Source organism: Panthera onca, chromosome B2 (assembly GCF_046562875.1).
Source record: "Panthera onca isolate mPanOnc1 chromosome B2, mPanOnc1 haplotype 2, whole genome shotgun sequence".
Classification (NCBI taxonomy): domain Eukaryota; kingdom Metazoa; phylum Chordata; class Mammalia; order Carnivora; family Felidae; genus Panthera; species Panthera onca.
In genome coordinates, this window is record NC_138343.1 from 22,778,586 (window position 1) to 22,797,390 (window position 18,805).

Below are 18,805 nucleotides of genomic sequence, written 5' to 3' on the forward strand. Positions count from 1 at the left end.
AAATGTTTATGCAGGGGCATGTGGGTGGCTCAGCTGGTTAAGCGTCCAACTCCTGGTTTTGGCTCAGGTCATGATCTCCCAGTTTGTGGGTTAAAGCCCCATGTCAGGCTCTGCACTGACAGTGTAGAGCCTGCTGAGTATTTCTCCCTCTCTCTCTCTGCCCCTCCCTAGCTTGCTCTCTGTCTCTCTCTCTCTCTCAAAATAAATAAACAAATAAACAAATGTAAAAAAAGAAATGTTTATGTATATACACAAATAAAAACTTTGTAACTGTATACTGACAAATGCTAGCTCGACTTAATTGTGGTGATAATTTCACAACATATACAAATGTCAAATCATTATGTTGTACACTTGAAACTGACATAATGTTACATGTCAGTTACATCTCAATTGAAAAGACAAAATGTTTATGTTACAAATTCACTGGAGACCAAAATATCTACTATGTTCAAAGAGTTGGATTATACTTTGTGGAGGATACAAAAATGAACAAAAATCAGCTCTACCTTTAAATGGCTTGTGGTCTGGTGCCAGGCAGGGCGAACACAGCAGGTGTCCCGCATGATGTTATTGGGAACGGATTACCCAGCAGCCAGTGCCCACAGTTCCTGGCCCTGCAATAAGCCTTGGGGGTCACTAGAAGCTGGCCCCAGTGTCTCCAGGGTTGCTCCCAGCCACTCAGATCTTCCAAACAATGTATTCTGGGGATAGAACTTCGGTTATGTAAAAGTTTAAAAAAGTGAAATGATGCAAGCTACGTGAAGGATACCGGAGATAAACGATCTATTTATATTTTTATGGTGAAGACATAAATAGAAAAAAAAGCAGCATCAAAGAAATGTTCCTTAAAATATACATACAGCATGGATGAGAGATATATGCGCAGCACAAACACATGCTAACTATATACCTTTTCACATCACCCATAATTCTATAAGACTCATCAAGGAAGATTTACCGACCACTGTAATTATAGAAATTAACCCTCTGACAAACTGGGGCATGGTGTGCTTCAGTTATTTTTTAAGACATTTTGTAACAAGACTGTCAAAACAGTAATGAGGAGCTCCTAAGTCCAATCCTTGGCTATTAGCCCACAGACAATATACACATAGATGACCATGTTGTTTTATGTAACATTAATGCACTCAATAACTAACTGAGTACCTATTAAGTGCCAGGGATTGTCTGGAACCTGAGGATATAGCATAAGCAATACAGAAAAGGTTCTTGTCCCTACGGGGGGGGGGGGGGGGTGTGTTTGTTGGCAGACATTAAACATATTAATAAATAATATTTTTACAGCATTAAAAAAAGCTATAAAGAAAATAAAGAAGGCTAGTGGACTCGAATGATATTCCTCAAATAAAGAGAGTTGGTTTAAAAAAAAAACAACAACTAGTTTTAGGATTTGAATTCTTTGAAGGGTAAAGGCAGACAAACAGTAGAAAAAAAAAAAAAAAAAAAAAAAAAAAAAGAAGGAGAAGGTAAAGATGACAAAAGAAATCACAAAGGAAGCAAAGGAGTTCCAGAGCTCATTATATAGGATCCGAGGAAGGAAATTCACCAGAGATCGTGGTTCCAAAAAACCCTTGTTTCTTCCCTCCCTCCCCCCCTCCAACTTAGTGTGAGTGGGTCCCCAGGCACAGGGAGAGGGAGGCAAGCAATGGCTCCCACTGCAGGCACACAGAGCCCTGTCGTGTAGCACCCAGGCAGGGAGAGGGACAGGCCCAGGATAGCTGGATGGGACATTGGACTAGAAACTAAGGCTGGGGTACAGACAGCCCGGAGATTTGGGGATGTCTCGTATTCTTGCCAGCAAATGACAGCAGGGACTGGGGGCGCCACTCAGGAAGCCGGTCCCTTTTCTGAAGTCTGAATGAGGCACACACATTTAGTGAGTTGGCAAAAGAGGCTGGCTGGGTGCTAAGAAATGTCAGGTTTGGCATTTAATTTAATGAATCCACCCTGGTTCGGCATACATGAGATTTTCAATGAGAATTTCTCTGAAATTATCCCATGTCTCTCAGACTACTTATAAACCAAACAATGGTATACAGTAATTGTTTTCAGTGAGAAACAGTTGTCACTGAGACCAGGAGGCAGCGTGCCTGGCACTTTACATGTATTGATTCATTCATTTCTCACAACGCTCCAGATGTAGTTGGAATTATTATTACCCCCATTTTACAGATCAGGAAACTGAGGTAGAGAGATTAAAATAACAGCAAGTGAGTGCAGAGCTATCATTAGAACCCAGGCAGTCTGGTCCCAGATTTCCTGCTGTTAATCCTAAGGTTACAAGCTAATGGCAGGAGTTGCAAAATGGGGGAGAATCTAGAAACTGGAGGTGTGGTGGTATCACTCATTGATTATTCTGTGGATGTTAAAGCACATGTTGGTATTTTACCTTTTAATTCTAGTCATTTCACCATGTGACTCTTCTACAGTAGATGCCATGCTTTATTATTTTCTAATTTATTTATTTAAATTCAAGTTACTTAACATACAGTGTAGCAGTTTCAGGAGTAGAATTTACTGATTCATCACTTACATATAACACTCAGTGCTCATCCCAACAAGTGCCCTCCTTAATGCCCATCACCCATTTAGTGCCTCCCCCCAGCAACCCTTAGTTTGTTCCCTGTATTTAAGAGTATCTTATGGTTTGTCTCCCTCTCTGTTTTTATCTTATTTTTGGTTCCCTTCCCTTATGTGCATCTGTTTTATTTCTTAAATTCCACACGAAGCATGATACTCTATGTGGAAAACCCGAAAGACTACCAAAAAACCGCTAGAACCGATATGTGAATTTAGCAAAGTCGCAGGATATAAAATCAACGTACAGAAATTGGTTGCATTTCTATACACCAAAAATGAAGCAGCGGAAAGAGAGATCAAGGAATCAATCCCATTTACATTTGCACCAAAAGCTGTAAGATATCTTAGGAATAAGCCTAACCCAAGAGGTCATGCTTTATTTTGAACCTGGTTTTTGCTCTGTTGTTCTCAAGGTGTAAGGGATGAGCTTCTCTAACTTTCTGAATGAAGAAAGCAGTGATTGCAGAGTGTTTGATAGAGCAAGCTACAAATTTTCCAAGATGCTACAGAAATAAGAAGTGATCGATCCATCCCCAAACTTTTTTCGATAACTCTTGCCAACATTTATTCAAGTCCAGGCTGGCAAATGTGTGCATGCTCTGTCTTTCCTAGCTTATAATGTTAATTTCATTTTATTTTTAGGACATGGTTGATCACATTAATTTCCAGTGTTAATTCCAAGTATTCCTTCTCATATTCTTGGTCTACTTTTTGAACCAAGGCAGTTGACAAATACATTTGGATCATCTGTTATGTGCCAAATACTATGCTTAGGGTACAAAGATAAATAAGACATTGGTGCCTGCCAGGAAGGAAGGGAAAGAGGAGGCAGGAAAAGGGAGGCCAGCCCAAAGTCAAACTCCCTGCTCGGGATGGAATAAAGTGGTAAAAGAACAGTCATGCCCTTACTAACTGTGGGGGAGGAACACAGCAAACAAAACTAAACCAAAGACACATCTGGGCCACTGTTTTCATTCTCCTCCTAAATCTCAAACTCATCAGTGCTAATAACAAGTAAAGGAGTGATGGGTTTCATCTCCCCTCCCTAGGTATTCTCTGATAAAAATACTTACAAGGAGCTAGGAGAACCATAACAGTTTTAATAAATGCATTGCTCATCCAAACCCCATTAGGCAATTTTTCTTCTGCTTTGGAGAAGAGGAGCCACAGATGGGAATCCAAGGCCATGAGATGCAGACCACGGATGGGGAGCTCTGGAATAGACAGAGAGAATGGCATGACCCCAGCCCCTCCCTCATCTTACAGATGGGAAGTGGGTTCTCAGAGATAAGTCCAAGGTCAATAGCTGGTTAGTGGCAGAGCCCCTGCAGCCTAGATATATTCTTTCCTAATCTAATACTGTAGACTTTATTTGTTAAGCAGCATTGGACATACCCTGAAAACAGTGAGGACCCAAGGGAATAAGAAAGACATTGAAAAGTCATGATTAAGAGTGAAAAGTAATCCCCAAGAAGGCCTCTCCATTGTCCTCGGTGTTTCCCCCTACCGCTCCCTCTCTGTCCTCAGTCCAGCTTCCTACTCTACTCGAAAACTCACTGCCATCTCAATCTGCCAAAGCATGAAAGACTTGATTTAAAAACACCGCTTGCATCCTGAAAACAGGATGGCCTCCCTGGCATCATCCTATTCCCGTACCTCTGTTAAATCATGAGTAAAATGCATGTAAAAATGCCTCAGTCTTTGAATGAAGTGGGAGACAACCAATCGCCACATGGCACTGAAGACGGTAGAACGGAGGAAGCTCTCTGTTGAAACGCATAGTTAACTTACCCTACAGCCTAAGAAAATGTGAGTCCTGTGCAGTTAATTTTAATATTTCTCATGTGCCAATTTTTTTGTGGCACCAGGTCAATTTAATGCAGCCGACTGTGCCAGACAACACAAATGCCAAGACAAAGGCACAATTCAACAGGACCAAATGTCCCCTGTTCTCAGGATGGGCCTCCTTCCTCAACTTGAAAGCTTCCACACATGCCAGCTTTGATTTTGCTGTAGTTCACACACATACCCTCTGTCTCTCAGACACACACACACACACACACACACACACACACACACACACAGACACACACGGAGGAAATTTCTGACGACGATGAAGCAGAGAAAGGACTGTGAGGCACTGAACAAAAGGCACGTCTGCTCTCCTGCTTTGATTCTGGTCCTTTGTAAACAAATCTGTAAAAGGCGGCCCAAGTGTGGGGACAGAAGGAGGAGCCTGGCACTCTCCTTCCTAGTCCCTTAGGGTTTGTTAATCTCTTTATACTCTCTTCCAAGGTAATATTCAAATCAGCCACACAGCTCAATTTACTTTGCTTGGGACTCTAATTGAATAAATCTAAAATAACAACAGACGCAGTGGCCCTGCGCTTTGGTCAAGTTTTTCTTAGATACTTAAGGCACATTCTGGCTGTCTTAAATCTGACTGCATCAGGGAAAGGTGCTCTGTTCCGGTCCCTGATTTCACACCAGTGGCAGGCTGACTGTCATTCACTGTTTCAGAGGTTGATAATATTTACTGCTGGGTAAAAGGTTTCCAGAATAACATAGGAAGTGTTTAAGTATCCCTGAAGGTGTAAAGAATGTCTTACCCAAGTCAACTGGTACGTTTTTAAAGCAAAGAAATTCGGTAAGGTCCTATACTGTGCTAAATGTCACTTCTTCAGAATCACAAGACCTGGGTCAACTATGGGGTGGGAGTTTATTTGGTCCATTTTCTAAGTTACATTAAGGTGAGCCCTCGATGATCCTGCATTTGTAGCTATTCCCATTTGTAAACATATTCAGGGAATGACACTACAGTAAACCTGTCACTCATTCTAGCTTCTTTCCATCCTTTGGCAAAGGATAAGAATTTTAAAAACTATATTATCACCTACTGGGAGTAGGGATGCAGGTTGAAACCTTAGGAACATCATAAGATAAGTGAGCCACTGAAAATGAGTTTAAAACTGGTAGATCAAACCTTGGACCTCCAAGCTTTTCTCTGGGAAGAGTATCACCTAGTAAGAATGCTTTTAAGGAAATCATACGCTAAACATGCTGAGAGGCTATTCAAGATCACGTGTGTAAAAATGCTGATATTCTTTCAGTTCTTTGGAGACAAGGGTTAAAAGGAATCAGTGCACACAACTGGCACCTCTCAAGGAAAGGAAGGAGCAGGTCTGTGCTGTGGCTGAATAGTGATCACGTTGTGGAGGGATCCTCTGTCTTACTGACAAATGAAAGTAACATTCTGTGCCTGAGCATTGCCCTACTGCAGGATGGTCATCAGAGTGAACACTTCTGCTTCTTGGTGTGCAGGTGTTTTCATTATATGTTCACCATATAGTCTTAGGAGTTCAGAAACTCTTCCTCAGGGAACCATCAAAATCCTCAAGAAAAAAACAGGCAACAACCTCTTTGACTTTGGCTACAGCAACTTCTTACTTGACATGTCTCTGGAGGCAAGGGAAACAAAAGCAAAAATAAACTATTGGAACCTCATCAGGATAAAAAGCTTCTGCACAGTGAAGGAAACAATCAGCAAAACTAAAAAGCAAACAGCATAATGGGAGGAGATATTTGCAAATGACATATCAGATACAGAGTCATCCAAAATCTATAAGGAACTTATCAAACTCAACACTCAAAAAAAAAAAAAATCCAGTGAAGAATGGGCAAAATACATGAATAGACACTTTTCCAAAGAAGACATCCAGATGGCTGGATTTCATCACTTCATCCATGAAAAGATGCTCAACACCACTAATCATCAGGGAAATATAAATCAAAACCACAATGAGATGCCTCACACCTGTCAAAATGCCCAAAATTAACAACTCAGGCAACAACAGATGTTGGCAAGGATACAGAGAAAGAAGAACCCTTTTGCATTGCTGGTGGGAATGCAAACTGGTGCAGCCACTCTGGACAATAATTAAAAAACAGAACTACCCTATGACTCAGCAATAGCACTACTAGGTATTTATCCAAAGGATAAAGGAGTGCTGATTTGAAGGGGCAAATGCACCCCAATGTGTATAGCAGCACTATCAACAATAGCCAAAGTATGGAAAGAGCCCAATGTCCATCAACTGACAAATGGATAAAGAAGATGTGGTATGTATACACACATACACACTGGAATATTACTCAGCCATCAAAAACAATGAAATCTTACCATTTGTAACAATGTGGATCGAACTAGAGTTCATTATGCTAAGCGAAATAAGTTAGAGAAAGACAAATATGATTTCACTCTTATGTGGAATTTAAGAAACAAACCAGATGAACATATGGGAAGGGCAGCAAAATAATATAAAAAGAGAGAGGGAGACAAACCATAAGAGACTCCTTAATACAGAGAACAAACTGATGGTTGCTGGCAGGGTATTGGGGGAGGGAGGATGGGCTAAATAGGCAATGGGCATTAAGGAGGGCACTTGTTGGGACGAGCACTGGGTGTTAAATGTAAGTGATGAATCGCTAAATTCTACTCCTGAAATCATTATTACACTATATGGTAACTAACTTGGTTTTGAATAAAAGAAAAAAAAAAGAAAAACACTAATTCAAAAAGAAAAAATAAAAAGAAAGTCTTTCTCATGGGTTCAGTAAATGCCCAGCAAACACTTTGGGCCAAAGACCTCCTCTCTCCTCAACAGACCAAGGGGTCTTCACCTTCTCAATAATCCCACCACACACTTGCCCTTAGCGTCTCAAGTTTTTCTTTCACTGGTAGAACTGTTCCAAGTGTATGAGTCCCTTTCCCAGGCCCCTGCCTCTCATCTTGGGCTCATAAGGCCCGGGTTCCACTACTGCTCAGGCTGGAGCATGAACCAAGCAGTCCATGCTGAAAACTGGCTCCTAACCACTGGGAAATGTGCAGGTGCAGGGTTAGGAGCCCAAATCCCTCTCTGCTACCTGAACACCTGTGAACTAATGCTCATACTTCAATGGGAGCCAGCTGCTTGCCCTGTCGTTACATATAAGGGCAGAATGTGAGAAGTCACCTGAACACCCTGCTGCTATCGTCAGTGCAGCAGGGAAATGTTAACCAAGTAAATGAATGAATGTCGACATCACTACCTGGAACAAGCCTCCAACTTATTAAATATCCCACAGCCTGTGCATTTCAGCTCTTATCTGAGATTTTTTTCCTTCTTACATTCGTTTTATGCCCCTCTGATCTCACATCTTGTTTCTAATCACAGCTCAGAGTGAAACACATGTAAGGTAATTACTCCTTGGTGCTCTGTGGTAGCGCTCATTGATTAGAAATCATTTTCAGAGGGAACACTATAACAAGGAGTTTTGATCAAAGCTGGATTATTATTTCAGTTCCTTGTTTCACCCACATACATTTGCTTCCTCCTCCAGGAAGAAAATTTGTGTGTGTGTGTGTGTGTGTAGATAGAGTTTTTCTTAGAGTGGAACTTTTTATTTCCTTAATCTAAAAAACCATTTCTTTAAAAAGCGGCTAATCAAGTTTCTTCCTGAGACTCATGTTTCAAGCTCTTAGTGTCACTCCTTCAGTCCCATCTCTCTGGGATGGGGCCATGTTTATGTCAAGATGGTGGGCACTGCAGGGTCAGGCCCAGCCAGGGCCAGAGGAAACATGCTCATGGAGGATGTGGCCCTGGAATGTCATGAGGACGCAGAGGGAGCTCTGAAGGCAAAGACTGGGCTGTGGAGGGTCTGATGCGCCTAGTGAGTTCACTTGGAGGCCCCATCCTTCTGTGCCTGCCCTACTGGCACATTGGATTCAAATCATGAACACAGTGCATTTCAAATTTGCCCTTCTTTTAAGTTGTTTACAGCTGTGCAAATGACTTTCTTATCTAATCCTAGAAAGCAGGCATCCGAGGTCTGCCACAGAAGCTAGAGTGAGATGCACAGGAGGAAGTTCTATTTTTATTTTTTGACATTTAAAAAAATCCTCTTCCATTCTTCTTCCTGAGGTGCTGGGTTAGATTCTACAAGCAGGGCAAAGACAGGATACACTAGAATGTCAACTCTCAATTACAGTTTTAAAAGGGGAAAGAAGAAGTTGAGATATTCCAAAAGGTTTTAAAATTAAGAGTTTATATTTTCAAAGTAACGGTTTTAGCTTGGAGTAAACCATCATTAGCCCTTAATCCAAATAATCAGAAAGCTTAAACAATGGTCAAGTGACGTAAAAGAAAAGAGACACATCTTGGATTCAGAATATTTAGAAGAGCACTATACATGGATTGTCCTGGATCAGCATAGCTCATGGTTAAGCCTTTAATGTTCTACATTTATAGTTCTCCATAGCAATGAACTTGTCCCCTGAAAATGAGAAGCTACCGGTATCTGAAATAGGTCTTATATAATATATATGTGTACACATATATATGTATAAGTGTGTTACAGTCCATATACATATACACATTACACATACACATATGTACATATGTGTATAGTATGAGCAGACTTCCCCTGCTTGTCTACAGCTTTCCTTTCCAGGGTTCCAGCTACCCATGGTCTACTGCAGTTGGAAGCAACCAGTCCTCCTTCTGACCTATTATCAGCAGGTCGGTAGTTAGCCTAATGTCTATGTCACTCACCTCACTTCATCTCATCATGTATGCATTTTGTCATCTCACATCATAAGAAGGATGATATAGTACATCAAAACACAGTAAAGGTGTTTTGAGAGAGACAGAGAGAGAAAGACAGAGAGAGAGAGAGAGAGACCACATTCACATAACTTTTATTACAGTACATTGTTATATAGTTCTATTATATTATTGTTGTTAACCTCTTTCTGTACCTCATTTATAAATTAAGCTTTATCACAGGTGTGATATGTTATGTAGAGGAAAAACATAGCATATACAGGGTTTGGCACTCTCTGCAGTTTCAGGCATCCTCTGGGGGCCCTGGAACGTACCTCCTGTGGATAAGGGGGGACTGCTGTAAGTCTATGGCTAAGAAGATTTTATTCATTTAGTAAATATTTACTAATTGCCCATCATTATGGCAAGCCCTGAGAAAAATAGATCAATAAGATAAAATTCCTACCCTTGAGTTCCCAGTCTAGTGGGAGACACATGAAAATGTGAAGTACGATGAAATGTTAGTGGCTTTCTGATGGATGTACATATGGGCATAGTGAAAACCAACATGAACAACTTTCCCTGGAGGACAGGGGTATCATGAGAGGTTTCCCAAGGAAAGGAGTCCTTGAGTTGTACTATTAAGGTTGCCCGGTGGCCTCAGCGTTTGAACTTTGATATCCAGTAACCCACACTTGGTATGTGCAGTAACTCACAGATAAGCATTCTGGATAAGCAAGCATCTTCTGTACAGTTTCCTGGGCTAAAATTAACCCTGAGTTTCATTACCTGCACTTGGCACCAAGGGAATGCAGTCTGGGAGCATGCTGTCCCTAGGACCATTGACACACAAAATATAATGGACAGTGTACGAGACACCCGTGGAACAGAATGGGCCGGGATGCCTCTCGGCTCTGCGATCCTGCAATGACACACCACTTTGAGTAGGAAAAGTCCAAGGGAAATGAATAGTGTTTTGAAAATAAGGACCATCTTCCTTTTTTTTTTTTTTTTTATTTTTTTTATTTTTTTTATTTATTTTTTTATTTTTTAATATATGAAATTTACTGTCAAATTGGTTTCCATACAACACCCAGTGCTCATCCCAAAAGGTGCCCTCCTCAATACCCATCACCCACCCTGCCCTCCCTCCCACCCTGCCCTCCCTCCCACCCCCCATCAACCCTCAGTTTGTTCTCAGTTTTTAACAGTCTCTTATGCTTTGGCTCTCTCCCACTCTAACCTCTTTTTTTTTTTTTTTTTCCTTCCCCTCCCCCATGGGTTTCTGTTACGTTTCTCAGGATCCACATAAGAGTGAAACCATATGGTATCTGTCTTTCTCTGTATGGCTTATTTCACTTAGCATCACACTCTCCAGTTCCATCCATGTTGCTACAAAAGGCCATATTTCATTTTTTCTCATTGCCACGTAGTATTCCATTGTGTATATAAACCACAATTTCTTTATCCATTCATCAGTTGATGGACATTTAGGCTCTTTCCATAATTTGGCTATTGTTGAGAGTGCTGCTATAAACATTGGGGTACAGGTGCCCCTATGCATCAGTACTCCTGTATCCCTTGGATAAATTCCTAGCAGTGCTATTGCTGGGTCATAGGGTAGGTCTATTTTTAATTTTCTGAGGAACCTCCACACTGCTTTCCAGAGCGGCTGCACCAATTTGCATTCCCACCAACAGTGCAAGAGGGTTCCCGTTTCTCCACATCCTCTCCAGCATCTATAGTCTCCTGATTTGTTCATTTTGGCCACTCTGACTGGCGTGAGGTGGTATCTGAGTGTGGTTTTGATTTGTATTTCCCTGATAAGGAGCGACGTTGAACATCTTTTCATGTGCCTGTTGGCCATCCGGATGTCTTCTTTAGAGAAGTGTCTATTCATGTTTTCTGCCCATTTCTTCACTGGGTTATTTGTTTTTCGGGTGTGGAGTTTGATGAGCTCTTTATAGATTTTGGATACTAGCCCTTTGTCCGATGTGTCATTTGCAAATATCTTTTCCCATTCCGTTGGTTGCCTTTTAGTTTTGTTGGTTGTTTCCTTTGCTGTGCAGAAGCTTTTTATCTTCATAAGGTCCCAGTAATTCACTTTTGCTTTTAATTCCCTTGCCTTTGGGGATGTGCCGAGTAAGAGATTGCTACGGCTGAGGTCAGAGAGGTCTTTAAGGACCATCTTCCAAAATAGCTGTCCACTGCCCTCATGGCACTGCCCCAACAGGAAGAGGGGTTGGCCTGTCTCCAGCCTGCACTGGGAACAGAGCAGTGGGGGCTCTGTCCTAAAGCCTGGTCTGCCAGAGACCTCTGCATGAAACTGCTTAAGTCAGGACTTGAGTCTGGGACACTGACCTGGAAAAGTAAAATCCTGGTGCTCCAAGTAGGAGGAACGGCCAGCTCCCAGATTTAATTTGGTTGTTCTGCGTAAAAAGCAAAAAGTCAGAGACACTGTGTCGCTTTTAAGACCTGCATGATTACTGAATAGCTGTGTAACATCAGGAGGGTGAATTAGACTTCTGAGCCTCAGTCTTCCCACTGTATCACTACATAATACAGTACCTTATACAGACCTGGTGCACAATAGCATACGCATACACACAGACACATACACCCTAAGAAAAGTACCCACATGGGATTCCAGGAAAAAGAGACCTCAAAGACACACCCTGACAAAAAAGTTAAATGTTATTTAAGGACACAACCTTTAAAACCTCTGTCCAATAGTGAAGCATATTATTAGTAAAATGGAGTATAATTAAAACAAGTTATTCAGAAACCCACCAGATGAGTAGAGAGTTGATTAAAGAGACAACTCACCATAGGGAAAGTATGTGACCCTCGGGCACTGAAGCCCTGAAGCAAGGAAAGTAGGTGACCCTTCCAAGAACTGCATGTTCTAGTCAGATGCCCAGGACCTACCCCCGTGATGGGTACTGGCCACATCTCTCTTGGTGAGTGACAGATTGGTTCTGCAGGGGACCTCACTTGCCACTGGAATACTACAAGGATGTCACGGATCCTTACAAGGCCCTACACCTCCAGAGCCATCACTGGCACCTGCTCTCATCTCACTGACCTGTTTGCAGAGCAAGAGCCAAACTCTGATTAAAGAAGAGAGGAAGATAGGTCTGATTCCCCAGTTCACAAAATGTGGCCCTTCCAAGACACCATGGCTCCCCATGGGCTATTTATGCAAATGGCCTGCTCAACTGTGAACCATACTTAAGCAAGAAGCAGCTACTTCTCATTTCTGAAAATTCCCCCAAATATTCCGAATATGTCCGACAAGATTCCCTGATGAACACAAGTCTTCAGAAGTTCTTTAAGTGCAGGGTACAAACATTAGAACATTTCATATGCAAATTTCACATAATCACTGAGACCAATATGGCTTCTGGTTAAAAAACTCCCCTGACAGGACATGAGATACAAAGGTTCAGTAACAGGCACTGGGAATACATCAGCAGTCAAACAGAAGGCTGAAGAAACACATGTTAAAATTAAAAATTCAATCACTTTGCTTTAAAACATTTGGATGTATTTTTAAGAACTTCATCTCATTTTAGACTTATAATACTGATTTTAAGGTAGGGTTATTATATCAGTTTTTTCAGAATGATGAACCAGTGGCTCAGAGAAGCTAAGTGACCTGTCCCAAAACAGGACAGAGGCTGGTAGAATGCAGAGCTCTTTCTCCTATATCAATCCATGCTCAGGTTACATGACCACATCTGCAGGCCTCTGATGACTGGACTGGGGATGGGGGTTGGGCAGGCAGCGATGAGTGTCTTGAGCTCTATCCAGCAGAGGCCCCCCTCATGGCAGTGACTCTACGGACCAATCAGATCTTCCCTTGTGGGGAAGCTGGACGTGTCACAAGAGAAAAAGAGTCATTAGGAGCTGTGAAATGGGCACCATTGGGTGCCCAGGCACCATCATGGTCAAGCCCTGTTGTGGGAAGCACATAACAGGGGCATGAGACAAGCTTCCTGGGTGCTAGCTAGCAAGGCACCCAATCCTGAGAAAGGTCAGTTCTCAGGGAGGCCTGCTCTGAGACTGGGTGGATTTTGTGTCTTCCCTACCGGTTGCACATCCCCAGAGCAAGCTTCAGTGCCTAAAGTAGCTCATTTCATTGTGAAAAGCAATGATACAAAGCAAAAGCAAAAGCAAAAGCAAAGCGTGTTATCTTTTTACAGTCCTGTGCTAGAATATGGGATCGGAGAGTGATCAGACAGTAGCATCTCCCTGTATATGGTACAGCAACCCCAGCCAGGAGCAACTGCTCTAAAAGGGTGCTCCTTGTTTTCACTGCCCACCTTAGATATCAGACTGGGGACAGAAACCCAGAACTATCCATAAAATTCCTTTAGGAGCTGTTGTGGGCTGAATTTGTCCCCCCAAATTCATATGTTGAAGTCTTTACTCTTAGTACCTCAGAATATGACCTAACTTGGAGACAGGGTGTTTACGGAGGTAATTAACGTAAAATGAGGTCATGTAGTGGGCCCCAATCCTACAGGAAGATATCAGGACACAGACATACACAGAAGAAAGACCATGTGAGGACGTGGGGAGAATGCGGCATCTGAGTCAAGGAGAGATGCCTCAGAAGGAGTCAATCCTGCTGACACCTTGATCTCGAACTTCTAGCCTCCAGGCCAGGGAGACAATAAAATTCCTTTGTTTCAGCAACCCAGTCTGTGGTGTTTATCATGGTGGCCCCAGCAAAGGAATGTAGAAGCCTTAATGTTGGGTCTCTAGCACAACACCAAAGGGGCCGGCGAGCAATTTCAAGCCACATGCTGGAAGCAGTAGAGTGATTTGGTAGGAACGTGTCCGGGGCTCACACCACTGGGGTTGAATCCTGGCTCCGCCACTAGAGGCCATGTCTCTTTGGGTGAGATGCTTCACCTAAGGTGCCTGGTATCTAAAAGGAAGCGCAAAACCCTGCATGTCTCAAGGGGGGTGGTAAAGGTGTAATGAGGTCCGGCGAATAAAGACTTAGTGCTGAGCCGCAGCCAGTGGACACAGTCCTCAACAAAGGTTTGCTTTTATTCTCACAGTTAATTCAGACACAGCTGATTGTATGGGATGTGTCGAGGATGCAGACTCTGAGGCCCTAGTCCTCACCAGGAACAGCTCAGTCTGACCTGGCAATCAGTTGTTCCTTGTTCTGCTCTGGATTATTCTCCTTCCTCTTCTCATGAGTTTGCCACACTCCTGGGAATGTCTTGTGGACCTCATGCCGGGATGGATGGCTGTGTGCATTTATTTGTCTCCCTGTACGCCTGCCTGAAGCTCCCTTCAACTGACAGTGTTTAGGGAAAGTATTAGCAAAGAGGCTTCACTTCTTATCAATATGTTCTATGAAATTCTCCTTGCCATCTGGTGCCTGGAGTGGCTTTTCTCGATTTGGGAGGCACTCTCTGCCCACTCCCTGACATGGGAGCTGCTGTGCCTATGCAGTGGGTCAGAAAGTGTAACTGACGGATTGAAGTAGACACTTAGGCAGCAAAGCTCCTAATTGCCAGCGAACGTACTTAGGCACTTAGGCTAACAAAGAGGCTCTCAGGGGACAGAAACAGGATACCACTGTACTTCCAGGGTACCTCAGCTGGATGCCTGGGGCAAGTTAAGGAAATCTACTTTTCGTCCTGCTGGCTCCACAAGAAAGGGGAATTTGTTTCAGGAGCCAAAGAGCCTGGGAGAGGAAGGCCTTCCAGCCCCAGGAAAGCATAGGAATAAGGGACCTGACTGCCCTGTGGATTTCATCTTGGCCTTCTGTCTCTACTTCTGTCTGTATATCTGCTTGGTTTTCTTCTCTGTAAACGGCCATTCTTTGCCTCTCTGCTCCTTAAGGCAAAAAGACAACATGGAAGGTACCTCTGTCGAAGAATGACTTAATCCCTGTCATCCCCAGCTGTAAATTCTCATGGGTCAAGCATCTGTCTGGGTCCAATCATCTGAGACTGGGACTAGGGGTAGGGTGGTGTAGAGAGGAAGCCTCACTGCACAACATGGCTGCCAGGGCCCGCTGCTCTGGAGAGGGAGAGAGGAGGTGTTCACAGAGGAGGGGAAATCACTAGTAGCTATGCAGATACCCCAAAAGGTAACCACTGTGCTCTCAAGCCTTAGCTGCAAAAGCTCGGGGTTCTATAGTCAAGCTCAAACCCACATCCATATACAAGAACTACACTTCCTCATAGAGATTTATACTTCTAGTCTTCCACTTAAGTGTGGCCATTTTCTTAGGTACATCCAGTGTTATAAATGCATATATGATTTTGAAGTTTGGAATGCTCATTACACATCTTCAAACAGAAATGCTGATTAACACAAAACAGCCAAACAAACCTATCACATGTCTTTAAAACTCAAAAAGAAATGCAATTGCTTTTTGTAAGTCAATATAACTATGCTATTTAAAACTAGATGTCTAATAGTTGATGTGCTTTGAAAATTATTTTACCATGAAATAGACATAAAAATAACAATAGAGGGGTGCCTGGGAGGCCTAGTCGGTTAAGAGTCCAACTTTGGCTCAGGTCATGATCTCGTGGTTGGTGAGTTCAATCCCCATGTTGGGCTCTGTGCTGACAGAGGGCTGGAGCCCGCTTCGAGTTCTGTGTTCTCCTCTTTCTGCCCCTCCCCCACTCACTCTGTCTTTCCCTCTCAAAAATAAACATTAAAAAAAATACCACTAGATGATGGCAAAATAGTGATAGCTCCTAAAAATGATTGCTATCCCTTGTTTCATGAACACTGACAGTAACTAGTTGGTATTCACTTACATCACTGAATGAACCTCTTGCTGAATTCCAAATCAGAATACAAAGTGCTGTCTGCCTTGTGCAGGATCCCTCTGGTATTCAGACTCTGTGGTGTAGACATCAGGCCTGAATCAAAACCCTGAGATACAAAGACATAGGACCTGTCCAGAGTGGAAGTCTCATCAGATACCACCCTGTGAACAGATGTGCTGGCATCATTTCCTGGCATGGGGCGTCCTTCTCCTCTCCTTTGTCCCACTTTTCTACCAGCAGCATATACAGCACTTACCCCGCCCCACCCCCCCAGTATAATTAATTATAATTAATGTTTTCTTAAGATGCTAAAAAAATCCCTTTCTCATATCTTAACCCTACCATACTTTTCTTCTCTTGTCATATACTCAACCTTCTTTTTCTGTCTTTTAATCCAATATAATTAAGACCTTGAGAAAGCAACTTTATTGCTTGCAACAAACAATCGTTGAGCAACTGGATGCTTAATTTGAGTATGAGCTTAACTATAGTAAATACAACATATAAAGCTTTCCAACGTAGATGCTTTGCTGTTCTTGGTGTGTGTTTAGTGCTTGCATTTAATTAAAGTTAGTTTCTCCCAGGAGAAATTCACCGCTAGGATATTAACATCACTATCAACAACAGTATTAACATTTATTGTATACTTATGTGCCAGGCACTGCAAAATAGCCTTATAAAGTAGGTCCTAATGTTAAGTCCATTTTAAAGATAAAGAAACTGAGGCTTAGAAAGATAAAGCCAGCTGCTTAAAGTCCCACAGGCCAACAAGTGACAAAGATAGGAGCTGAACTGAAGGCAACTCCAGAGCCCATGCTGCAGCCACTACCCCACAAAGGCTTCCCCGCTCTGGGCAATGACATGCTCTATTCCTTCCAGGACATAACATGAAATAAGACAGAATATGGCAACAACTACATTGTGTAGCTACTGAAGGTTAACTGAACCCCAGAAACCACAATCTAGCCCAATCTCAGGAACCTGATCAATCTGACACATAAGCATTTGCCTGGGACAAAGGACATGCAAAGGCTTTGCTTCCCAGTGTCCTCAGATGACAATGCAGCCTCCAGAAGAGAGACTTGGGGTGGCCACATGGCTATTCTGGTCTGACATGACAGTGTGGCTACTCATTTAGTGAGAATAGGAATACATGTAAACCAAGACATAGATGACCCAGTTCATATATATGCCAGTGTTTAAGTGTCCTTTAAAAAAAAAAAAAATGAGTAAAGTAATTGGTTTCATGTCTTTGGTAACAGATTCTATTATTGCAAATTATTGATCTTGTATATGGTATCAGGAAAGACAGTTAGCTATTTAGGAAAATAAAAGTGTGACCCTCTCATCTCGCAATACCATCGTAAGTTCCAGATGGATCCAGAAATACAATTTAAATAAACAACTTAAGAGAAAATGTGAGTAGGGGTGCCCGGGTGGCTCAGTCAGTTGTGCATCCCACTTCAGCTCAGGTCATGATCTAAGGGTTCGTGAGTTCAAGCCCCAAATCAGGCTCGCTGTTGTCAGCACAGAGTCCACTTCAGATTCTCTGTCCCCCTCTCTGTCTGCCCCCCCCGCTTGTGCTCTCTCAAAAATAAAAAAAAAAATAAAAGAAAAAGAGAAAATGTAAGCAAATATTTATATAATCCTTTACGTGTTAGATAAGGACTTTTTAAGACAATTGAAGGAATCAGTGAAAAAAACATTAGATATGACAATACGAAAGAAGATAAAATATTGCTATGTCCCAAACACCACACAGAATAAAAGGCAGATAGATAACAATCTGAAAAAAAATCATAACAACCATGAGAGAAAGTGGACTAGGATTCTGGGTATATAAATAGCTTATACAAGTTGATCTGACAGGTTTTATTGTTTATAAAACCCCAACTCTTATGAGAAGTATTCAAATGATTAACAAGCACACGGAAAGATTTTAGTCCACCAGTCACTGAAACAACGAAGTGCTCTGATAATTATATGTAAATAAGTGTAACTTTTCCACATCAAAAAAGCATTAAAAAATTTAAATAGTACACGATGAAAGCAGAATTTTCTGAATATATATGTATGCATGTTCATTCTATATATTAAAAAAAAAGACTAGAAGAAGGACATAAAAATGAAAACAGTGCTCATCTGTGAGTGGTTGAATTATAGGGAATTTAAATTATCTTTCTTTTCTTAAAATAAAGATCCATTATATCTAATACCCAAATCTAATATTTTTAATATATAAGAAAGAAAAGAATGGATGGTGCTAGAATGTATCATGCTAAGTGAAATAAGTCAGTTGGAGAAAGACAAATACCATATGATTTCACTCAAATGTGTAATTTAAGAAATAAAACAGATGAACATATGGGAAGAGGGGGGAAGAGAAGAGAGGGAAACAAGAGACTCTTAACAATAGAAAACAAATGGTTGATGGAAGGAGGTGGGTAGGAGATGAGCTAGATGGGTAGTAAAGAGGGTACTTGTGATGAGCTGCATGTAAGTGATGAATCACTGAATTCTACTTCTGAAACCAATATTGCACTGTATGTTAACTAAAATTTAAATAATAACAAATGGTATAAAAAAAAGGAGGGAGAGAGGAAGAAAGGAAAGAAGGAAGGGGAAAGAAGGAAATAATTTGTAACTTTCAAAAGGTTAAGAGGCAATAAAAAGTTTGGTGTAATAAGTGCCCAGAACATATAAAGAACTCTTACAGCTCAACAAAGGACTTTATGAAAAGATCAGTTAGTTGCTAAGGAAATATAAATCGAAACCAAATGATGGATGGATGGATGGATGGATGGATGG

The 18,805-nt window shown here is 41.8% G+C and overlaps 1 protein-coding gene across 14 annotated transcripts in view; it reads right to left on the minus strand.

Moving 5' to 3' along the window:
- FARS2 (phenylalanyl-tRNA synthetase 2, mitochondrial) overlaps nucleotides 1–18,805 on the minus strand; it is a 538,848-nt gene that overhangs the window by 119,450 nt on the left and 400,593 nt on the right. The window contains exons 9-10 of one of the 14 annotated variants that reach the window (XM_060614888.3): nucleotides 11,547–11,614; nucleotides 9,325–9,523 (exon numbers count right to left, since the gene is read on the minus strand). The exons of 12 other annotated variants lie outside the window; for them this stretch is intronic. In XM_060614888.3, the coding sequence (XP_060470871.2) occupies nucleotides 9,423–9,523; nucleotides 11,547–11,614 (169 nt within the window). In that variant the 3' untranslated portion in view covers nucleotides 9,325–9,422. Of the gene's footprint in view, nucleotides 1–9,324; nucleotides 9,524–11,546; nucleotides 11,615–18,805 lie in introns of those variants that run through there. One more of the 14 variants, XM_060614886.2, reaches the window with a different exon arrangement.